This window comes from Otolemur garnettii, unplaced genomic scaffold, assembly GCF_000181295.1.
Source record: "Otolemur garnettii isolate 467f Iridium unplaced genomic scaffold, OtoGar3 scaffold00030, whole genome shotgun sequence".
Taxonomy (NCBI): domain Eukaryota; kingdom Metazoa; phylum Chordata; class Mammalia; order Primates; family Galagidae; genus Otolemur; species Otolemur garnettii.
In genome coordinates, this window is record NW_003852425.1 from 8,331,782 (window position 1) to 8,356,174 (window position 24,393).

Sequence of the window (24,393 nt, forward strand, 5' to 3'; positions counted from 1 at the left end):
GTTATAGATCCATGTGGGTGCTGGCCAGGGAAGTTATAGATCAATGTGGGTGCTGGCCAGGGGAGTTATAGATCAATGTGGGTGCTGACCAGGGGAGTTACAGATCAATGTGGGTGCTGGCCAGGGTGCTGGCAGCACAAGATAAAGGGGAGGCCACATTGAATTGCGAACCTGGGAATGAGCCTAAGGGATTCCCAGTTCAATTCCCTCATACTATAAATAACAAGCCTGACCCAAAGATATATAAATTTCCCAGGAGCATGCTGTTTATTTAATCATTCTCTTGGCAAATATCTAGCCACTGCTTGCTTTCAGTTGAGCTCAGCTTTTTAAAATAGAGACTCAGATAATCCTATTTTACTCTGCGGTTGTACCTCTATGTTTCTGGACATCACTTTTTTCTGGGAGGCCCTTCCATTCAGCCTCCACCTGCTCATTTCCAATTTCTCACATGAGATGCAGTTCAAAAGATTCTATCTACTCTTACCTGAAGCCATTTCTGACTTGGAAGATTCCTTGTCTCAGGCCCCACACACTGTGTTTATACCCCAATTATAGTTCTCATCATCTTCACATGAGTACCCAGAGCCTAATTTGGGGACAATCTCTAGCAAATGCAAAATGTCTTATGATATATCTTTTGTGTACTGGTGCTTATTTTTATTTTCTTTTTAGTTCCTAGTCACTTTATTTGGGAGGTAATGGTAATATCAAAAAAATTTGTAGACACCTTAAAATGTGTAGACACTTTATTCGGGAGGTAATGGTACTATCAAAAAAAAATTGAGAGTCCCTATCACATTTTTATTTTCCCCTTTCTGAACTACGAGCTCCCTGAGGGTAGAGACAATGTACTTCAGTTAGCATAGTGGTGAGAAGGGACTAAAGTAGGTGGTAAATCCAGGACCTCAGGGTGGAATCAGATTGTAAGTATTTAAAAGTATTGACTGGAGCTGAAAATAATAAGTAGCCTGCTGGGCTGACCCCATCAGATCTGTGCTTTACACACAGATGGATTGAAGCAAGTGAAGCTTATACCTCCTAGGAATCTATTGCAATGGGGAAGAATGCCAAGGCTCCCAAGAGCAGAAGCCACCATGAAGGGGAAAGGGAACAGATGAAATCGGCTCAAGGGGAGAATTATGGGAAGGAGGCAGGAAAAGTGAATGGAAGAAGTTAGTGTTGATTAACTTAGTTGGTGAGTCTGTTCACAGAGGCGGGGAGAGGAAGCAAGATTGAGAGTAAGATGCTGGGTTCGTTGGAGGTCATATTGACTTAGAGGTGCTGATGGCACTTGGTGAAAATATGGTTGTCATCTCTGCGGGACTGAAGTTGCCACTGTGGCTCGAGCCACAGGTGAGAGTTGAATTCACCAACAGAGAGAGAATGTAGGCAGACGTGTAAGGGAAACTAAAGAGGAGGAGAGAAGAGATCAGTCAAGAGAAAACCAAAGAGCTGGATGAAAGCCAAGGGAAAGAGATTCTGTCAAAAACTGCATGAATGAAATGGGGCAGGGGGTCTAGCTAATAATACGAAGTGCCACCCACCAGAGTCTCCAAATGTGCGTACCATTCAGCATCCACAGACTGAGTGCTCCCCCAAAGTCCTTGTTCTTGCCCTTGTCTGCTCCCACGGTCTTGCGGACAAACTTCACCACTTCTTACCTCAAGTGCCCTATTCCATTCTCTCCCAGCTATTATAAATTTCCCTTCTCCAGAAACACTGGAAAAATAGAACTTATCAAGTCTAAACTTCTTACACCCCGGTACATTCCTATCCCAGCCCTAGAAAACCACTGCTTTGTTTCCATCTCTCTAGATTGTCCCCGGCCGGGATTTCTGTATAAATGGAGTCACTGAGTGTATGGTCTTCCATGGTTTGTCCAGCTTTTTTCACTTGACATAATCTTTTTGAGGTTAACCCAGGTTGTAGTGCTTATCAAAGGAACTTTCCTTTCATTGCTGGATGGGATCCCACCATACATATGTTTGTCCATTCACCAGTTGATGACATTCTCTTATAACATGCTCAACTCTGTGTGCAGGCGTCCATCTGGGCCATGTACTGCTCCCATGGGATTGCAAGGGCAGAGGAACTGACACAGGCTTGACACCCAGGATGTCTGCTGCACCATGAATAATAAAGTCCTCTGTTTTGGATTCAGGAGTCTCATGTTTTTTGCTAGCATCCATAATAGACCAAGAGGCTAATAGTGTAGGGTAAAATTATATCTCAGCTGCCAAAAGAAGCCTTTCAATCTATTCCAAAAATCTTTCTTTTTCAAAATTGTTTTTACTAATCTAGGTCCTTTGATCTTTTGTCTCTTTCTGCTTCTGAGGAAACTTTCTATTCTAAATAAATCCCTTTACCTAACTATAGGTCTCATTCCTTCTGTGTCTTTTCTTGGATTGTCTTTCCAAATATGACTCCCTCTCATACAGATCTGTCCTGCTTCTCCTCCTCGTGGACTCCTTCCCATCAGCAGATCAATGTGCTCCCAGAGCTCCGGCTCAAAACAGCACACATGCCTCCACGTGCCTCACACATGCGCTTCCCCCACCTCACCTCTATCCATCCCTAAAAGAAAAACTTTCAGACAAAGCAGGCTATAAAACTAGTCTAAGTGTATGTTTTCTTCATATATAGCCAGATAAAACCACATAAAGAGAAGATGAATTTTAAATATCCATGGTTGAAAAAAATACATATTAATATTCAAGTTAAGACAATACTCATGTAGGTCAGCATGTTAGATTACTAATCTGAAGTTTCATTTTTAAATATGAGTACTGATTCTCAATTATCCTATCTACGGAATACACATTTCAAGGCCTACCTTGTATATGTATTGCTGTCATGGTTAAATAATATCATGTTAATAAAATGCCCTGTGTACTCTGCCAGCACCCGAAGAGGCACTCAAAAATGGCCCTCATCATAGCGACTATCTTTCCTGGACAATCAAATGTTACAGAATTTCTCTTCAGACAATTACATTAGTGCCTAAATTTTGACACAGTGATCTTCACAAATCCAGATTTTTTCTGAGTTTGGCTAACCATTAAACCAACCATAATGTAACCCTGAGGAAACTGGGGCAAGAAACAGCCCATGTTCTATCCCTAAAACATTTCTCAAATGGCAATGCCCTGACAATTCAGTCTGTTTCTTCAAAGAGTAGAGGGTTGAGAAACACTGAAGTAGAGATGACTGCTGCATGTTGGGCCTGATATACCAGGACTGAGGTCAGGCGACCTGTAGGCTAAATGCGAGTCCCTGATCATGGCCACTGCTTCCCCTGCACATTGACAACTGAGTTTATAAAATGAATATTTTCAGTTTAGAGAAATGAAAAAAATTTGCAGTCAGACAGCCTGAGTTTCCAGACTGACTTTATAACTTCTCTGTATCTCCTTTAGTTTCTGCTCTTTAAAAAAAATGTGGATTGCAGTAGCGCCTATGGCTCAAGGAATAGGGCGCAGCCCCATATGCCGGAGGTGGCGGGTTCAAACCCAGCCCTGGCCAAAAGCTGAAAAAAAAAAATGTGAATAGTAAATCCTCAAAACTTTTAAGGGTATGGGGGGGGGGGTAAGTAGATGCATAGCTTTACAAAAGATCAATTGATATATCACGGAGTCTCCATAAATAAACAATAGTTTATTTTCTTAGAAATGATGTGAAAGAGATGGACTGGTTTTAATAAGGAAGAAAGTGAAACCATACAAGGAGATAGGGTTGCTGGACCAGACAGTCCAGCTGCCCCAATTGGGAGGATCATTTACCTTTACTAATTCCCAGTCTTCACATCTGTGTAGGGTGCACATTGCTTTTCAATCTGCTTGTTCCAAAGGGTTGACTTTTTAAGAGGGAACTACACTAGTGTCTGTGAAAGACTTTTAAAACCATTTGTGAATTTTTGCTGTCAGCAATAGTGGGTTAGATAAGCCTGCAGGCAAAGATGATGAAAACAAGCTAAATATCTATTTGAAGCCATCAGAGAGTTATCAAGGAAAAGAAGGCTTCAGGAACCAAGATTCATGAGAGTAGAAAAACCCAGAAAAGCAAAGCTTGCCACCTGATGCCTCTGCCTTCTCTCTAAAGGTGTTTACTGACTCTAAAACAGCAGCCGACAGGCTGAGAAGCTGAACAAAGTTTATGGCAATTACACAGAGTTGAGGGAACAGAAAGTGACATTCGGAGTCTGTCTAGGAAGAGGAGCCCTGGTAAAATCCCTTGGCTTAAAGTTGGAACCTTTAAAGAGCACAGTCTGTTTAATGCAGAATTTAAATAGTAAGGTACGTAGGATAACCAGAGTTCTGTAAGATATGACAAGAAATACGCCAGCCACCAGGAAGCCAGCTTTGAATTAGCCCAACACGTGACTCTATTGAAGTGATCTCTTTCTTACCATGAATGTCAGAACAAAAGAAAATCTGCTCTTTTCAAAGCTTCAGATTCTAAAATCTTTTATATATGATGTTTGGCACCGGAACAAGCAAAATCAGACAAGCAAAAGCACAAGAAGAAAACAGAAAAACAATTTTAAAAATTCACAAGATACTCAGATACTGAAGTTATCAGATAAAAATCAGGGGAAAAAATTGTTTGCTTTAATTAGAAGACGTTAAAGATACCACTAAATTAGTTGTCTTAAAATATATTTTCTGAAACATAAAAATTGAAAATTTACTATTAAATCAAACCACCTCACATTTTGTCCACTTTAATAACTCAATTTAATGATGGTGAGCTTTTAAGAGCTATGATCAGACTGTGGAGGATTAAACAGAGAACATCTGGGGTTTTCTTCTTCCCATGATGTCATAATTGTGCAGATTATTTTTTGTTTTGAATTTCTCTTAGGCACAAAAAAAGTCCCCAATTTTATTTCAGAATTTCTAATTGGTTATCCTATGTACCTTGCTATTTACATTCTACATTAAACAGCAGATTTTAATTGGATTTTGGCCATGTTAAATTTTTTATAAGCCTCTTAGAAGAGTTTCCTTACTAATTAAATACAACCATTTTGACTATAATGGACTAATATGATTATCTCTTCAACAACTGTTCCATTAGTTCATTCATTAGGTACTATTAGAGTTGCTGTCAGACCAGGAATAAATTCTTATCCTCACAATTAAATAAATTTGTTTTTTACCTAAGCATGAAAAAAACAGACTGCATCATGCTTTTTTAATTCTCAACAAAGAAAACAATATATTGGATAATAATGCAGGATATATTTTAAGTATGATTACAATTTAAAGATAAGTGTACAATTAGGTAACTTAATGGAGAGATCAAATTCATCTTAGCTATGTCAATGTTGTTGTAGACAACAACATACAGAGAAAAAACGTCTGTCTTCTAAAACCACCAAGAGTTTGTAAAGAGGCTGAGTGCTTTATTGGCTGTCTGCCATTCCTTAGATGTATTCTGTTAAATCTGAATATTTCATCCATTTATCTCTGCTAATGAAATTTATCAGTAGCACTTACTTTTTCATTTTTATCTAGGGCTGAATTAAATTCCATCTCAAATTCTTTCATGGAAGAAAGGTTGGGAAGAATGGAAGAAGAGATCTTTAATTCTAAATGAATTCAAATAAATAGAGGCAGGGAAGTAAGTGCAATTAGTAGATGGTCACTTCAGTGTGGCATTCCCAATCTGCAGTTATTTACAATTAAAAAATAAGACTTCTCTCTGATAAACTATACTAGCAGAGAAATATTCCAGGTCTCCTGAGAGAGACCTTGGAGCTCCAAAGCCAGTAGGAACTTGACTGTGAACTGATTCTATTAATGTACCTCAACAAGGAACAGGTCCACAAAAAAGAGTCAAGTAAAGAAGGATTTAAAAAAGAAGCCATTATAACCAAATTTTGGCAATCCCAAATAAGCTAGTTTAGATGAGTCTTGTCTAAGCACATGGGAACATGATGGTTTCAGAACAAGACTATCTTTATAGTGGATCAGAGGTGTCTAAGCTTTCTTAACAGCATAAAATAGTTTCAAATTTCTTCTGAGATTCAGAGAAATTAAGCAAATTATTCTATTATTTATTCATCCTTGCAGGGGAGAGTCAGGATTCAGAACTGTGAGTCTAAAAAAACTTGTCTTTAGGCTCCCTGGGTTAACTCATTATTCTTAAATATGAAAATAGTCAAAATGCTACAATTGTAAAAGTCTAATATTTTATTTAACCTGTTCTAAGGAAATTTAATGATACATATATAGTTCTAATCAACCTGGGCCGTTTTATGCCTTCTCACCAAAAGATCCAAATCTTCATTGGGAAACATTAAAAACAAATGATATCTTTGAAAAATAATATGAATACTTTTTAAAGCTCTTGAAAAGGGAGCAAATCCAATTGGGTGGAGTAGGAGTGAGAAGGAAGACATCTTAGCTCATTCAGGCTGCTGTACTTAAATGCCATACACTGGGTGGCCTACAAACAACATGCATTGACTTCTCGCGATTCTAGCACCTGGAAAGTTCAAGACCAGGGCACCAGCAGATGCAGTATCCGGTGAGCGCCCACTTCCTCACAGAGGACACCTTCTCAGCTCTCTGGAGCCTCTATTATAAGTGCACTAATCCCATTCATGAGAGCTTCACCCTTATGACCTAATTACCCCTCAAAAACCTCATCTCCTAATACCATCACTTTGAGGGGATTTCAAATATGAATTTGGGGGAGGGAGGGACACAAACTTCCAGATAATAGAAAAGGGAGGACTGTTTCTCTCCTAACAAAACCAAAATTAATCCATCCCCCTCCTCAGAGTCCATTCATTGTAGCAGTTGCTGATTCATTCATTCATCCCTTCTATTATTCAGTAAGTATAATGTATATATGGAGCATTGACTGTGATCCAGGTATTCACCTCATATCAGTGGTTCTCTCAGTCTTTCTTCTAAACCACAGCTCACTTCTTTTTTACCCCATTCTTTAACCAAGACCTTTCCTTCAGAGCACAGCATCTTATCATGTCTAATATATAGCTACTTAGTCTCTTGGTCTTATTACAATTCCATTCTTTTCTGATTACCTGATGGATGCAACAAAAGGCTCCCAAGAGCCCATCGGGCCAACATAGAATCTCCTGAGAAGGTAGAGAAGGTGAAATAACTGTGAACCTAAAGCTTGTGTGTCTTCTACAAATAGTCTGCCTATATTCTGCCCTGCCAGATTTTCCATTCTCAAACCTCTGCCTCTAGTGATGAACATATGAACAGAAAACCAAAATTAGCAATAATTGGCTAAAACAGAACATGTTTTACTTTACAATGTGGAAATCTTTATACATATTTCTAAAGAAAGTTGGTTTAAAAATAATCATTTCAACAGTATTGATTTTTATGAGCTATAGAAGAACACTATTATGGTACATGTTTAACTTTCTATAATTTTCATCAAATATTTTCTTAAAATATTCCCATAATCTTACTACTAAGTTTAAATTTTATATGATTTTAGAAATTCTGTTTTTCTTATTGAGGAGTTAAATGTTCACAAAGGTAAATAGATACTGCAGTGTTTTTCTTTTTACTCACTAAACATTTTAAGTTTTTGTTCAGCTATATCTTACTGACAACCACCACTTCCAACATTCTTCATTAAATTTATTTTAGTAGAATTTATCAACTAATTACAAAAAATTTCAGAAGAAATTTCCCTTAGATTATTTTTTTTGTGGGCAAAAGCAAACCTTTTTCTGTGGTTAGATTTTTATGACCAACTCACCTATCAAACAGTTCTCCTCCTGTGACGAGTTCTAGGACCAGACTGATTTCTGTAGGGGTTTCAAATATCTCTTTAAGTTTTATCTGGGGAAAAACATAAAAAACAAGATATCACAAATTTCTTATTTTTCCATCTTTCTTGGAAATAGCTACTGCTATGGCTAAAACAACACTCTGCAATAGTAACATGTTGGATCATTGATAATAAAGGTTCCTCAGTGTAATCTCTGCATTCAGCAGCTATTTGGCATTCTTTCTGGGTGGATGATTTTATCGGTCACCTCACTTTTTCAAGGTCCTATAGAATTTTGATATTTGGGGTTTTTTTTTTTTTGACCTGCCAGAAATACTTCCTAACTTTCCCAAATTATCCCAACTTCTGAATTGCTCCAGAATCAAAAACAAAAACAACAAAGATTCCTAAACTATTTCAAGGCATTATGATTATAAGAAAATGCAAAATATCTCTTTCTCCTGAAAATAAAGAACTTGGAACTAGGGGTCTGAGGCAGGGCAGGGTGCTGCCAGATTAAAGTTTGTCTATATGCAAAGGTTACCCCTCAAGAGCTAAAAAGTTGTTGGTGGGAAAAGGGTCCTCAGTAATGTAGCAGTGGCAGTGATTTCATTGGCCATATAGGTCACACTCAAAGAATCCAACCAGTCTGGTATATTTTTCTCCATATATCTGAGAATCTAGCTACCAGGACTGATCCACATTTGAGGAAGAGTCCACATTTACTTTGGAAAAAAAAGAGATGGATAACGTAAAATTGGTGACTGAGTGTGGCAAATTTTGTCCATTGCTTGCACAGAGCCTTTTCCCCTGTACTTTATTACACACGGAACCCTGATTTTGTTTGGAAAAGCAAGTTTCCTAATCCTACATTATAGATCATAATAATCTAAGCCACTGATTTCCCAGCCTCCATGTAGTTAAGGGAGATCTAGTGATCAGCCCTGGCCAGACTCTGCTGGGGAGAGTTTTCTTCCTGCCTTGAAGATAGACCTCAAATCCATCTCGTACAGCATGGAGAAGCCATTTTAGGCCCAGGAGTGAAAACTGTGAGGGTGAAAGTCAATTTTCTAGGGACAACAGAACCCAGGATGGGCTGTGGGCCCTGGACAGCGTCCTTGAGGAGCGGAGTAGGTACTTGAAACTGCCTGCCTTCTTATGGCTTGTAACAGAAGAAAAATGCTTGTTTAGAGCACCATACTCAAGCTTTTGTACTATTTATGGCTGAATGCATCCCTAACTCATATGTTAAGTTTTATGCCCTTTGCCTTGAACCTAAGAATCCTCCTAGACATCACAACTTCCTAAGAGAAATAAGCAAGACACTTTCTTAAAGTAGATGGCTTAATTCATAAAAACAACCAGTGACCTGAAAATGATTTTGTTCTTTTTCACTCCATTGGTTCAACAAAGCTCTTCATGAGACCTTCTCCTCAGAGGCTTTGTCTAGACTTAGCCTAACGCAGAGCTTCTGAGGACGTCACGTTTTACCCACTGAAGTACATCGTTTATTTGCAACATCATATTATTCCCGAAGCTGGTCTTGTCTCAAAGGAGACTGGCAGACATAACTCTAGAAAGCAATGAAATTCTTTCCCAGGCTTTTTCAGCAATGGTATTAGAAAGATGGGCACACAAGAGAAGGAAGAGGCCAGCATTTTTATTAGGGTGAAACAAAACTCTTCAATTTTTATCCTTGTATGCAAAAAATGAAGAAGGTAAACACTGCTGATCTTTCCACTCTGGAACTTTTTCAGGGCTGTTATTTATAAGATGTATTCAGTCAAAGAATTAAAAACATGACGAGATGAGAAGATGGTGGCTACTGCTGGTGGCAGAATCCCCTTCTCATCAGCATGGACAGTGAAGGACAAAGATCTCATCATCTCTGGAAATTACTGGAAATAGTAGGTTGAAAAACACTTACAATGTTTGGATGTGAGAGGCGAAGAAGAACTCCTATTTCAGTTCTTACGATTTTTTTGTCCACCTAAAAAGCAAAATAAAAGAGATAAACTGAAAGGAACTCCCCCCTTAGAAATACTTTCAATGTAGCAGAGAATCAGACACACCAATAACTACCCGATGAGTTACGGAAGTGGTGGAGGCTAAGTCCTAAGCTCTGTTCTTGTGTCTCCTTCCTCCCTTTCCTTTTCAGCTGCACGCCCTTCCTCTTTGCTTCAGACATGAGGCAGAGCAAGTAACCAATATGGATCACAACTTGTCAGAGCCCTTGCATGGTGTCTTCCCTCCTTTCTCAACAAAAATCATCATCACCCTGTCAACCATGAAGGCAGAAGTTCTCAACCCATCCCTCTCCCTTCTCTTCCTTATATGGGAGTCTCTGTCGCCAGCCCAGTGGAGCTGGGATCACTTCACCTGCTTTCCTCACACACAGGAGATGCATATGTGACCCCCAGCCGCACTGATCAGAGAGTACCCTGTCCCCTGGCCACTGTGGTAGGGCCACAGATATCCATCAGACTCAAATCATCTCAGTTAGGCTCCTCTCCAGAAATGTTGCTCAAATAATCAAGAAAGAAAGGAATTCTTTTCTCCTTTTCTCTGAGATTGTGAGAACAAAAGAAGATAGAGTCTGCTGCTACCAGTGACCGTGTTGATACCATGACCGCATTATTAAAAATGAAGCAACACAAGAAAAAACACTGCTGAGATGTGAAGAAAAAATACTGTTGATAGAATTCAATCACCTGGATTCAGTTACACGTAAGTTGGTTTTACCCTTTGAATTTTGTAATTAGGTGAGTCCACTAAATTGCTTTTCTCTGCTTAAGTTATATAAAGTTGGTTTCTACTGCTTGCCATTAAAGAACTGTAGTCAGTTTACCACTTGGTCTCTTTGTTTGGGATGATGGCCATTTAGTTTAGGATATACCAGAATTAGGGCTACTCCTTCTCTCTAGGCCGATGATTGACTCTTTTAATCATAATGAATGAGCTGGGCTTTCTTGTCACTAAAAATCATACACAAGACAGAAAGCTTTCAGTGTGCTCCTCTACCAATAAAACCCATCAGAATAACATGCAGATAATTCTTGCACTCTTACTGTGGTCCTGCCATCTAAGCTGTCCAGAACCCTTGGACTGGCAGAGTTCATGGGATTTTAAAAATGAAGATGAAGAAGTTTATATGCAATTCACAGCCCAACTCTGTGGGCAAGAGACTGCTTGAAGTGGTGAATGGATTCTACTCTTGCAGTTACTTCTGAGGAAGAAGGAATTGGCCTTGGGAGAAACCCAATCCCATTTCAATGGCAACAGCCACAACTTTGAAGATGATGAAGAATGACATCTGTTTAATTTTTATTCTCTAATGAAAACATTAACTTCCAAGGACACATTCTTTAAAAACAAAAAAAGAAATGTTATAGACCTTATATGTTCTTTTCCTTGATTGCAACATATAAATAAATTTAACATTTATTTTTCTCCGGCAAATATAATTTTGAGTATGTTAACTAAGCATAGCAGTTGCCATTTAGAAATGCTTTAAGTTTTTATGAGAAGAGAACGTGTTTTCAAGGAGCTGGTAAAGAGTTCCTATCCCAATAAGACACCTCCTAAGAGTCTATTGCACCACTGTATATAAGAAAGTATTAAATAGTCATATGGTCATGGTGAGGCCTCTTAAACTGTAATAAACGTCTCCGTCATTCATGTAAGCAATTAGGAAGCTCAGGATGTTGGAATATATTTTGGCCAAAGAAAATCAAACTATTAAAATCAAATTACAATACTACAAAACAATGTATTCTACCTATGTTGAAGGGATACCAGTGAGTGCAACCCAGCACATTTCTTAAAATATTCGTAAATTTCCCACTTAAAAATATAGTATCAGCTATAAATTAGACTAAGACAGGGATGAAGGTATGATCTGTGCATTTCAGTACCTGACAAATAATATGAAGCAGTTGTATAAGGGGGGGAGATTTGCTGTGAGCAGAGAAAAACAAGTTGGTAACAAATAACTTAATTCAAGTGACTGTGCATCAAAATTGATAAGCTCTGGGCCTTTCCCAGTGAAAGGAACCAAGGAAAATACACATCTTGATGTGGCCAGTGTTCTATGACTCAGGGCTGTGGAAGCTGCTTTACCAGTCCCCTTCGGACACTAAACCATAACTATTTTACATGATTCAGACTATATATTGAATACCGAAATTCTTTCAGTTGCAAGTAACAAACACCCAACTCAAACTCACTTCAGCCAGAAAAGTAACTTATTGGCACATGTAACTAGGAAGTCAGAATGGAATTACCTACAGAGAAAGCCCAAATCAGAGGTTCATATCAAACCATGAATCTCTCCCCCTCCTCTTTCTCCCCTCTCTCCTTTCATCTTTCTTCCTTTCTCTGTCTTCCCTCCCCACCTCGTACATGTTTGCATCTCTCTCCCTCCCTCTCTTCTTTCCAAGTGGCAGGAAACATGGCCCTAGAAGCTTCGAGCCTGTACTACTCAGACTCATATTTCAAAGGGAAGAGATTCTCTCTCTCTGCATCTACCTACCTAATCTGAAGTAGTTTTCCCACTGGCCTTGCTTTTTTTCTGTGCCTACTCTTATTCATCTAACTACGACAAGGCCAACCATGGGTCACAGCCCCTGTCCTTTGACTGCCATTGAGGGAAAGGGAAAGTCTGGTTCCCCTGAAGAATGGATGGAAGGAGGCACTGAAGACTCCTTGCTTTGTTCTCTCCCTTTTACATTGGAATAAGATTATGAAACATTAATTTCTCTGCTTCTTCCATGTCCTTATCAATAAATAGTTAACAATTATTCACTGATAATAATCTTGCCACGAGTAGATTTAATATTCAGGATTTTGACCACTTACAGTAACTCAAATAGACCCTACCAAATAAACTTTTTCCTAGAAACTCTTCTGAATTCAAACTGAAAAGCTGAAGAAGAATAGTTGCTTAGCTGGCCCGTGTACATCCTCATGTAAGCCTAGCAGACTCTCAGCTTTGTGCCTCCAGTGTGCTGTGTTGTTCTATCTTTCTAGACAGCAGGCTTGGCAATTGTTTTGATGTTACTAGTAATGTAAGTTGAAAGAAAGGAAAGACGTCTAACAAAGTGGTGGCTGTAGCCAATATGAAAGGTGGGACTACAAACTGGGACAAAAGTTCTTGGAATCTATGTGCTTTTTCATCATATTGTCAACACTCTTGAAGCAGAAAAACATTAAAATTTGATTTATTTAGAAACAGGAAAATGGAGATTGGAAGCTCCATGGAACTGGAGATTCAAAGCTCTAGGAAGGAATACAGAGTTTATGTGTAATCAATGGCTAGTACGTAGTACAACTGGGATGAATGAAAACAAAAATACGTGTTCTTTCCCTGAGAAAGATTACAGTCTAATCTGGAAGATCAGATTCATCCACATAACATGATCAGAATATACTGAAGAACAGTAAAGGAAAAAAACACTGCAAACAAATTTTGTTTTAGTAGTTCCACTGTTCAGTGGAACATCATTTCTTCCTGAGCCTTAATAACGTTAATATTCAAACAGTTGGCTTATTCTAAATGATTTTTGATATTACCTGACATTTAAAAAAATTACATTATTGAAGAAAAAGTATCCAATGTACTCAGCCCTACTATGAAACTAATTTATAGCTTTCATAGGAAAGCTATAACCCAACTTTAGCCCAAGAATATGGGGAGAGGGAGAGAGGGGGAAGGGGAAGGGGAAGACGGGTGAAGGGAGGGTGATTGGTGGGACCACACCTATGGTTCATCTTATAAGGCTTCATGTGAATCTTTCTAAATGTAGAATATAAATGTCTTAACACAATAACTAAGAGGATGCCATGAAGGCTATGTTAACCAGTTTGATGAAAGTATTTCAAATTGTATATAAAACCAGCACACTGTACCCCATGACTGCATTAATGTACACAGCTATGATTTAATCAAAAAAAATCACATTATTGTTAATACAAAATGAACAGAGATTTTCTTGGTTTTGTGCTGGGTGCGTCGAGATGGTGTGATGTGGGTTGCTGGTAGCTGGCCAATGCTCTCAGGCTACCCAATCATGGAATGTTAGACAGCACAGTCCAGAGGTAGTACAGTGATAGAACAAGACTCTAAAAATTATTTAATTTAGTAAGAAGTTATAAATTTCATGAAAATTTGTTACTGAGCAAGACACCCCTCTGGTATCAAATATGAGATCTTTGAGGAAGAAAGGCATGGCTAGAACAGTCAGATGACACGAACAGATCTGTCTGAAGAGCTCCTCCTCACTTTCTATTTCAGTTTCCGCAGATGCTGTTCAAGAAAATTCTGATACTGAATATTTTTATCACCATCTTCTCCTCACGTCAACAAGGATTTCCTTGCTAATATAACATAAATGTATTGAATGCATCTGTCATTATTGTACAGCATTTAGAAAAATATTGTGGACATGGGTGTCCCTAAAATAAGACTGTTGGAACTAGGATTTTTTTTTTCTCACTGCACTCTTATGGTTTATGTAATATAGGCCTTTCCCTCATTTCACATATTTCTGATCAACGTAAAATGATAACATGTAGTGAGATCCTTTTATTTTTTCACATGATATATTTGTATCAAATATTTTCTAATACAAGGAAACGTTTGGAAGAAATTTATTTTTTACCATGTTATGTAGTACATATTACATGCTGGGATGCCTTTTCTTTCTTTTTTTTTTTTTTTTAGTTCTTGAGAGTTAAATTATCTAAACTCTAAAAATACTCAGAACACACCAGATTGCAAAAAGTCTGGGCTAGCAATGCTCTAGTGTAATCAGTTGCTTTGAATTCAGAATTAACTTTTTTCTTCAAAAACAATTTTTTAAAGGGTAGTTACTTTTCCAGCATACTCTATAGTATTGTCTCAAAACAAGACACAGTCTCGGGGTCATTCCTGGTCCCTTTGATATTTTGTTTTTTGATGTTATATTTAAAGTATATAAGGTGATGTAAGTGGGTTACATGCAAGTCCTACACCATTTTGTAGTAGAAGGGACTTACACATCCTCAAATTTTGGTATCCACTGGAGTTCTGAAACAAATCCCCCACAGATACTGAGGGAAGGAGGATTTTACCTCAAACAAAACAACAAATCACAGCCAACCAAATGCAGGGGTGGATGAGAATCCAGCTGTGTCCTATCAAAACTCAGAGTAAAGAGATCTGCACACCAATGGCACTCTTCTCATTAAATGTTTTATTTTGAAAACTACAGGCATTTTCATTAAAATGTTATTTATGTTACAATAAAATATAATGTGTTCATAATTCTAATTTTAAAAAATAATTAATAAATATTTAAATGTCTCCATTTTAATCTCCGATACAGTAAATATGCAGTTATTTGGGGTTCTCCGGAATTTTGCCAACATAAAGGGCTCCTAAAACCAAAACCTTTGGGAATGACTACTCCAGAAAATTTAGCACCGTACATTTAGAAACAGAATGAAATGAAAGGGAGAGAAGAGGAAAAATGCTAGTAACAAAAATTTAAATGAAAAAAAAAAATGTGAATACAGTGTCATTCTTGCCCGCATGAATGCAGGAGCCCAGGATGAATAACGTGAAGGTCACGGTTTAGTGGAGGCTGCAAAGGGTTAAGCACGCAAGCGTCTTAGAAGAGGGAACTTAAGGGATGGTGGAGTTGAAGCTCCATCAATCCAAGGAGGGGGAGCAGAGTGACAACACCTGGGCTGGGAGTAAAATGAGGATGACGGAGGCAACCAGTGGAGGACGCAGGTGAAAGGGAGGAGGGGACAAGGGGAAATGGGCAGGTGAGACTGCACTGAGGTCAGGAAATACTTCCCAGAGGGAGAAGCTGAGGGTCTTTTGTTGCGTTTTTGAAACAAAGTCTGAAAGCGTCCCAAGCAGCCCTACTCCCAAGGGCAGTGCTCTCCAAAAACGTCCCAGAGGTCACACAGGTGTGGGTCTTAACAGCTATCTCATTTCAACTTTCCCAATATTCCTCCCATTCCAGAAGTCTGTGTTTTTCTCTCACTTCTGAATTCCCCTTCAAACTCCTGGGGGCCCAGTAGAGTCTGAGCTCTCACATGGCCACTCAAAATGAGAAATATTTTCCTAGAAAATAACTGTCAAGCAAGCCACGAAAGTCAACGGGCAGCTATCTGAGCAGTCATTACTCCCACTTGAAATTAGCTTCCAAGTGCTACCATAATTAGCATCTTAAGAAGGGTTGACAGATGGCTTGAACAAACCAAGATGACATCAATATTGAAACCCCGAAGGCACACCTTAAAATTGACAAAATACTTAAAGAATGGTAGTTTTTCATTCCCACCAATTTAAAAGTATAGAAATATGTTTTCTTAAAATCCTAACTTAGAGAATAAATTATAGCCTAGGTTCCCTAGAGAACAGATATGAAGCAAGGATCGGTGCTCTGGTGTCCTATTTGACCACCCAGCGCAGTCAGAGTGTGGAGAAAGGGAAGTGTGGAGAAGTGGGTGACACGGTGCACTCGGCACACCTGCTTCCACAGCACAATGAGCAGGACAGGCACACGGCAGCTCCTGTGGGCAGCTGCACCCACGGGGCACGTGCTATTTCTCCAGGGAGACTGTACCAGGCTATCATGCCTTCAAGAAGTCCATGGGAAGTAGGAAGAAGGAGTTTACCTGTTCAGGAACCTCTTTTTCCTGTTTGGTGAAATTGGGCCCCATGAGTTAATTTGCCATACTTATGGGAGGTATTTGTGGTGTCCTTGGAACTCATTTGTGATGGGACACTCCTCTTCAAAAGATATCTCATTCAAAGCCAGAAGAGGCTGAAGACTTCAGATGTGAAAACTGGGTGATCAGCCCAGCCATATGAAGTGGCCAAAGGGCATTCAGCACCCCTGGCCTGAATTCTATTACATTTAGAATACAGTGGGCTTATTCTAAATGACTTTTGACATTGCCAGGCATTTAAAAAAATCACATCATTGTTAGTACAAAATGAAGGATGATTTTCTTGGTTATGTACAAGATATGTAGAGCTGGTGTGACTTGTGGGTTGCTGGTAGCTGGTGCATAGCATCCCTGCTCTGAGGTGGCCCATCAGTGCTGTCCCATCACTGAGTATTCTGGAGTTATCACTGTTCCTAGGTACCACAGTTTGAATGCATTTCCCCCAAATTCATATGTTGGGAATTTAATTGCCATTGTACCAATATTAAGAGGTAGGGCCTTTGAAAGGGGATTGGGTCATGAGGGCTCTGCCTCTGTGAACAGATTAATGCCACTATCCTGGGAACAAGTCGGTTACCACAGGAGGGGGCACCTGACAAAAGGTCAGGCTCAGTCTTACTTTTCCGTCTCAAGTGCAGCTTCGGCCTCCCATCTGCCCACTATGAGAGGACTCTCCCCAGATGCCGGGGGCATTCTGTTATAACAACAGGAAGCAGACTCAGACTCTAGGCAAACTACCCTGACAGCAGGGGAATCACAGTACTGCTTCCCCAATTTATAGTGTCTCATGGCTCATCAGAAAGCGCCTTGTCTTCCAGGTACATTCTTGTGTCATCATGTAGTGGCCAACACAAAATGGATAATCAGGAAATGACCTGGCACATGGGCTTCTGCTGTAAAGCCTTGCTTTAGTTCCTATACTTACACTACTCTAAGAATCCTAATGGCTTTTGACATGCTTTCAATATAAAACATGCTTTGTAAAGATTATACACTAAACTATTTAAAAATTTGATAAAAGCAATTATGCAAATTTGTATAGTTTAAAAGTCTAAGGAACTTAAGATTTCTCAATAGTGAATGAAATCCCAATTCTGCTGTCTGCTTCCATGAAGGAGGAGAAAGAAGTAGATAAGAGGCATAATTACAGAGGAATGGCAGAGAGAAAGGACCCAACATTTATTTTATTTTTTTGAGACAGAGTCTTTCTTTGTCATCCTCAGTAGAGTGCTATGGCATCATAGCTCACAGTAACCTCAAACTCTTGGGCTCAAATGATCCTCTTGCCTCAGCCTCCCAAGTAGCTGGGACAATAGGCACCCGCCAAAAGGCCTGATTAGTTTTTCCATTTTTAGTAGAGATAGGGTCTAGCTGTAGCTCCGACTGGTCTCGAACTCCTGAGCTCAGGCAATCCACCTGCCTTGGCCTCCCAGATTGCTAGGATTACAGGTGTGAGCCACCACACTGGGCCTCAGGACCCACCCTGGAAGCAGGCTTGATTGAGTAAGGACCCTTTCTGAAGATATGCAACAAATATACTTCTGTACTGATGCCAAAGTGGCTGATAAAGAAAAGAAGGGAGGAAGGATTGAACAATACATGGAGAAGAAAGCAATGAGAATTTAAAAAGATTAAAAAAGAAAAGCCAGTTTCTTCCTTGTGGAAATGATGGATGGAGAGAGAGATGGTGAATAAACTGAAGAAGCGGAGAGGGATGTAACACTAGATTTCTGCTGGACTGGAGCCACCTGGCTATGTTATATGAGGCCTACATCCAGACCAGAACTTCAAATTAGAAATCTGGAGTGGCCCATACAACCAGAAACTGCTGCTCTCCTTGTTCTAGTGATTCAGGCAAGAACAGCAGCATTTTCCCATAAAGTGCTCAGCTCCATCTCATTTTCCTTGCAGGGATATTAAGACTATTAGTTTTGTTTTGCCTTTTTATTATTTCTCTGGTTTCTTTGGCTCATTTTTGGATTGAATGGTATTCAGAGAACATGATGCAAACTACAGAATTGTGCTCCTCAAATCCTTTATGAAAACTGGCAGAATAGAGACCATTAATGCATAAATAAACAAACAACCCAATGTCTTTAAGCTTTCACGATGATTCCCTCCTGCAAAGCTTCTGCTTAATTTAGCATCCTGTTTTCTGACATTCAACAAGTACGTGCTGGCACTGACACGCGTGGTGAAAAGACTTGACAACTGCAGTTTTGTTAAATTCAAGAATGACAGTTTTAGTCTATAAGGATTTGAAAACTAAGAAGTGCTATTTTAACACCCCCAAATCAAAAGTGGGACATGTATAAATACCAAGGCTTTCCTGTATGAGGCCGGTGCCTCCAATGACTATAAAATTTTAACTAAGTCTGAGTGTCTTTATCTTCTTGTTCTAACAGAAACCGAGGCATCTTATAATTGTCTCACATTTTTCATGGAAACTTGTTTTTGTTCCAATAGGAAATGTACCACAGGATCTGTAAGTAAGATAGATGTCCTTCTTGTTCCTCATCACTACGTCCGGAGTCACGGCCCTGTCCCCCTCCCTCCCAAATCCCAGCTTCTTTGAAATGTCTGTTGTCAAAAAGTGCAACCCGCAGTGCATCTTACAAGGATACATGTGAAGTTTACTAGGTGTAGAATATAAACGCCTTAACACAATAGCTAAGAAAATGCCATGAAGGCTATGTTAACCAGTTTGATGAAAATATTTCAAATTGTATATAAAACCAGCACACTGTACCCCATGACTACATTAATGTACACAGCTATGATTTAACAAAACAAAACAAAAAAAGAATAAAAAAGTGCAACCTGCAACCCTCTCCTTGTTGTAATCACCCGTCTGTCTCCCTGTCTCTAACCCACTCCATACTGAAGAATTTGGCTGATAGTCTCCGTGCCAACCATCACTCCTATCGCCATTCTTATCAACTTCAACTTTCTTGCGATGATTCACTCAACAGCCTTGCTTCTCAGTTTCCTTCCCACTCACACAATTCCTCATATCTCTTCCTCCATCTTTCCTAAGCAACCAATTCCCACAACCACATCTCAGGCCTTAGCATTGCCATCAATTGAATCACCCCCCGAATCTTGACTACAAACATCACACTCTCTGATTTCTACCGCTTCCCTTCCTTAGGTATATTATATAATATAATAATTATATTATATTCCATGGCCAATTAATGTAAGTGCTGCTCTGCACACCCCCAACGCCTTCCCTTCTCTTGCCCAGAAAAACCCTGAATTTGGTTGCACTTGCCCAGAAAAAAACCTTACTTTGGTTAAACTCTACTCTTCTCTTACTCTGCCTACGCCTAAAGTCAAGTGACTAGAAGAAAATTCATGGCCACAGTGACTCATTTTTAATTTACGACCCCAGCTCTTATGTGGCCCTGAGCTTCTTACCCTGCAGCAAAACATTCATGCCTTCTCTCCTCCAACCTCTAACACTCCTTCTCTCTTTATTCTCATCTCATGGGTATGCTTCTAATTCATTCTCCAGGCATAAAAAAAAAAAAACAAGGAGACCACTATCTTCTCATCTACCAATCTATCAATTCATAGTTATCTATATTCAATTAATTTTACCCATTTATTCTGAAAATATTTTTAAGCACTGGATCTCTATGGATGGTATTATAGAAATGAGGATATAGCAGTAGACACAATAAATAGAGATCCTACCCTAAGAATTTTATGTTCTAGTAGACACAGAAAATTAACAAGTTGGCTCAGTGCCTGCAGCTCAAGTGGCTAAGGCGCCAGCCACATACACCTAAGGTGGCGGGTTCGAATCCAGCCAGGGCCTGCCAAACAATAATGACGGCTGCAACCAAAAAAAAAAAAAAAATAGCCGGGCATTGTGGCAGGCGCCTGTGGTCCCAGCTACTTGGGAGGCTGAGGCAGGAGACTCGCTTAAGCCCAGGCATTGGAGGTTGCTGTGAGCTGCGATGCCACAGCACTCTACCCAGGGGGACAGCTTGAGGCTCTGTCTCCAAAAGAAAAGAAAATTAACAAGTAAATAAACAGAAGGTCCAGAGTTAGTAAGCACTAGGCAGAAAAAAAAAAAACAAAAACAAAAACAAAAGAAAGGTAAGGAAGGTAGAGATGGACTTTCAGGGGAGGACTTTCTGATAGGGTAACGCCGGACACAACCACTTGGCTGTTTGGGAGAAGTGTAACAGACAAGAAACGGTATGAGCAAAGCCCTCAGCTAGTGGTGGGCCTTGAAGAAATTGAGTGACAGTCAGGAGGCCAGTTTAGCCAGAGCAAAATGACAGAGATGGAAAGCACTGGGTGATGACAGAGGCTCTTCATGGGTAGAAATGAGGTCATAAAGAGCTTTCCTTAGTCATGAAGAGCCAAGTTGCCTCTCGTAAGAACTTTGCACTTTAGTATAAGAAAGATCACACACAATTTATGGGTTCTGAGAGAGGAATGACACCATCTCAATCAAGCTTTAAAAGGACACTTTGACTGGTGTGGGGGTGAGGATGATGGGCTTCATAGAAGCAAGGAGATCCAATAAAGGGCTACGGCAGTTATCAGGTGAGAAATGGTGGATGATTGGGCCCAGGTGGTAATGAGAAGTGGAAGCCTATTTTTTAAGGAAGAACAATCGGTATTTGAAGATTAACTGGATACAGGATGAAAGAGAAGGAAAACTATAAAGGATGACTGCAAGTTTGTCAGTCTGAGAAGTGGGAACAACAAAACTGACACGTCCACAGAGGTGGGGAGCAGCTTTAGGAGGATGCTGACCGTGCTTCGGCCCTGTCCCTGTGCTGAACTCAGCTGCCCTTTGCCGCCTGCTTTTATGCAGCTCATTGATATCTTGGAGGAAACCAACGCAGTTTCCATCCCGGGGAGGGGGCTTCCATTTTGCACCTGATAGTACTTTGCCTCACATGTTCTTCCCCTAGATTCAGGGTGAGTTTGTGCCCACGGAGAGCAGGATGGAAGGGGCAGCTCTACAGAGCACGTGATGGTTTAGAGGTCCAGGTGGTGACACTGCACACGAGGTGAGGAGGAAGGAGAAAAAAACTGTAAGGAAACCAATGCTCTATTTTAACACTGACAAGTGGGAAGATAGACTCTAAAAATGCATTTCTATCAAATAAGCTTGGTTTTGAAAAATATGAAACTCAATATTTGTAATAGTTCTGTTACTTGCCACCACCTCCTCCCTGCAGAGTCTAGACACGCAGAAGGCCAACGCAGGAAAGCAGAGTTCTCCGACGGAGGAGGAAGCCCAGGACGGGACTCGAGTCCAGGCGAGACAGAAGGGCTCTGAGAAGCTAACCCGGAAAGGCAGACACGTGCGCATCAGAACCGAACGCCTCTGTGACACGCAGCTTCAGAACACGGCAGCGTCTCCAACAGGGGTTACCTCTGCTCCTTCCTTCTTGGATTCTACACACAAGGCTTCCTGCTTACAGATGCCAGAAATTCTTTCCACAGAGAGCAGCCTTTTATTTTGCAATGAATGAAACAGGCTTAAAATAGTCCTGGGAGAGAAAACAGGCTGAACAAAGTTTATAGAAAGGATTTGGCTGATGCCAGGTTCTCACCAGACGCAGGTTTTGTTCAATAGAGAGGGAGAAGATGGAAGGAGCCTGGCACATAACACAGAGCAGCCCTCGCGTCTCCACCCCGCACCTTTCTCTCCTGCATATTTTATCTCTGGGTCTCTCCCTGAGATTACGACTACATGGGTGTGACCAGGATTCAGTATCTCCTCTCTCAGTCCCTCACCACCCCTCCTGCTCCCCTGCACAGAAAATCTCTCCAGCCGCACCACTCTATTCTTGATTCACTTCCTCGTCTGGGATAGAGGAAATAAAACCAATTATTTCATGTTGCCATTCTGGTCTTTTCTTCTATTTCAAAGACCAGAATTGTATTGGTATTGTAATGGTATTGTAATGCTTCCTAGCTCATCTTGCTGCTCTGACTTTTATCCCTTACGATCATTCCGTCTGCATGGAGCAGAACCCTATCCTTAAATGCAAATCAAGTCACTGCCAGCTGAACTGCCTTGGCTGGAGTCCTATTTTGTTTAGAATAAACGTAAACTCTTTTCATGGACCACAAAACTCAGGATAGCTTGGCCTCCCCCTACTGGCCCGGACCAATGTCATTTTCCTCCCTACATCCCCCCTAGAGACCAAGCTGCAAGGACTTTGCCCTTGTTACTCCCTCTTCCACTGGAACTGCTTTTCCACTCAGTTCACTCAGAGCCACAGAGACACAGAGACACCTTTCCTGGCCACTTCAGTGAAAGCGACTAGCTACACACACACACACACACACACACACATTCTCACAAATACACATTCACATGCACCGTGAATCAAACCATCATTCTGTTTTATTTGTAACAGTTACAAAAATCAATGTGTCATATAATTACTAATTCATCATTTGTTTTTTCCATCAGAGGATCATAAGGTCTGTGACACATCAGTATCACCTGCGTTATTTACCAAAATCTGGTGTATGATAGTTTGTTAAATGAATGAATGAGGGATGAAAACTGGAACTGGTGGTTTAAACACAAAAGGTTGGTGGCTCAAAGGAAAACAAAATCCTGATCTAACATCATGCTTTAGTACAATGAGACTGGAACTGGTCAGCCTGTTCCCACGCTGCCGTTTAAGTATACGTGACATTTTTTCATGTTCCACGCACTGATGGAGAATGCTGTCTCACAGCCAGAGCTAAATATCCAGGCCCTCACAGGGGTGTCCAACCTGTGGCCCGTGGACCACAGATTATTTGAGGACAATTTTCCTTATCTGTGGTGTCATATATGTCAAAAAGTATTTTCTTTTGACAATCAGCTTTTGTTAATTTGTATATTTAATGTGTGACCCAGGACAACTTATTCTTCCAATGAGCAGCAGAAAAGAAAAAATGTTAGACCCCCTGCTTAGGCCCGGCCTGGATAGCAGATTGTGATTTCCAAACTATGAGCCACAAAGGGTGGCTATTTCTTTAAGACTGAATTCTCCAGACATAAATGAAGGACGCTCCATCAAATATAACTTACAGGAGGTCAGGCCAGGTTACTAACTTTCTAAACCCACCTCAGCAGGTGGTGATACCCTGCCTACAGCCATCCCTCAACATAGGATACACAGCTCTTAGAGCCGCCAGAAAGGCGTCCTGTCCTTTTCCTTCAAATAGCATACCTTGCTTTTAATTTGGCTGATCTATGGTTTGTATCAAACACAACCACAGAAATGATTAAATGAGAATAAAATGATGCAGATTAGAAAATGGAAGCAGTGAGAACTGGAGTCCTATCCATTCCCGAAGAAGAAGCTGTGATGTCCCCAGCAAGCAGAAGACAATTTAAGGATGCCGCTGTGGATCCTGGGTCCTGGCTCTGTGTCCCGCAGGTTCACAGAGCCTGTCTGGGTCCCTGTTCCCTATATTTCCTGAGAAAGTGCCAACACCAGCAAGGTCAGAGCCTCACAAAAAAGAGAAATCAACGTCCTGCGATAAAAGGAGAATTAGCATCAAGCTTCTCAAATTCTCTCTGAAGATTCATGTTGTTGATTCTAAAAGAAAATAAACTCAGATTACATAGTTTTATAAAAGTGTAAAAATTTTTATTTTTTATATTTCATTTTTTATATTATTTATATTTAAAATATTTTTATATTTCTTTTTTTTTTAAATGTGAAATATAAAAAGTAAAAGGGAAGACCATCTCCATCCACCACGGTAACACCTTAGCCTTCTGGCTCATTTCCTTTCAGCTTTCTAAATTATGTATATTTCCTTTCCTATTTTCAAATAGGAAAATATAATTTTGTTTTAGTTTTCACTAAAAAGATCGTAACATGTTATGAATGCCTAATAGACATAGGCAGAATGTGAAAC

The 24,393-nt window shown here is 40.0% G+C and overlaps 1 protein-coding gene across 1 annotated transcript in view; it reads right to left on the bottom strand.

Moving 5' to 3' along the window:
• The window catches only part of CAMK4 (calcium/calmodulin dependent protein kinase IV), a 204,612-nt gene that overhangs the window by 67,881 nt on the left and 112,338 nt on the right, over window positions 1–24,393 (bottom strand). The window contains exons 3-4 of the mRNA XM_012804613.2: window positions 9,692–9,754; window positions 7,753–7,835 (exon numbers count right to left, since the gene is read on the bottom strand). Of these exons, the coding sequence (XP_012660067.1) occupies window positions 7,753–7,835; window positions 9,692–9,754 (146 nt within the window). The remainder of the gene's footprint in view (window positions 1–7,752; window positions 7,836–9,691; window positions 9,755–24,393) is intronic.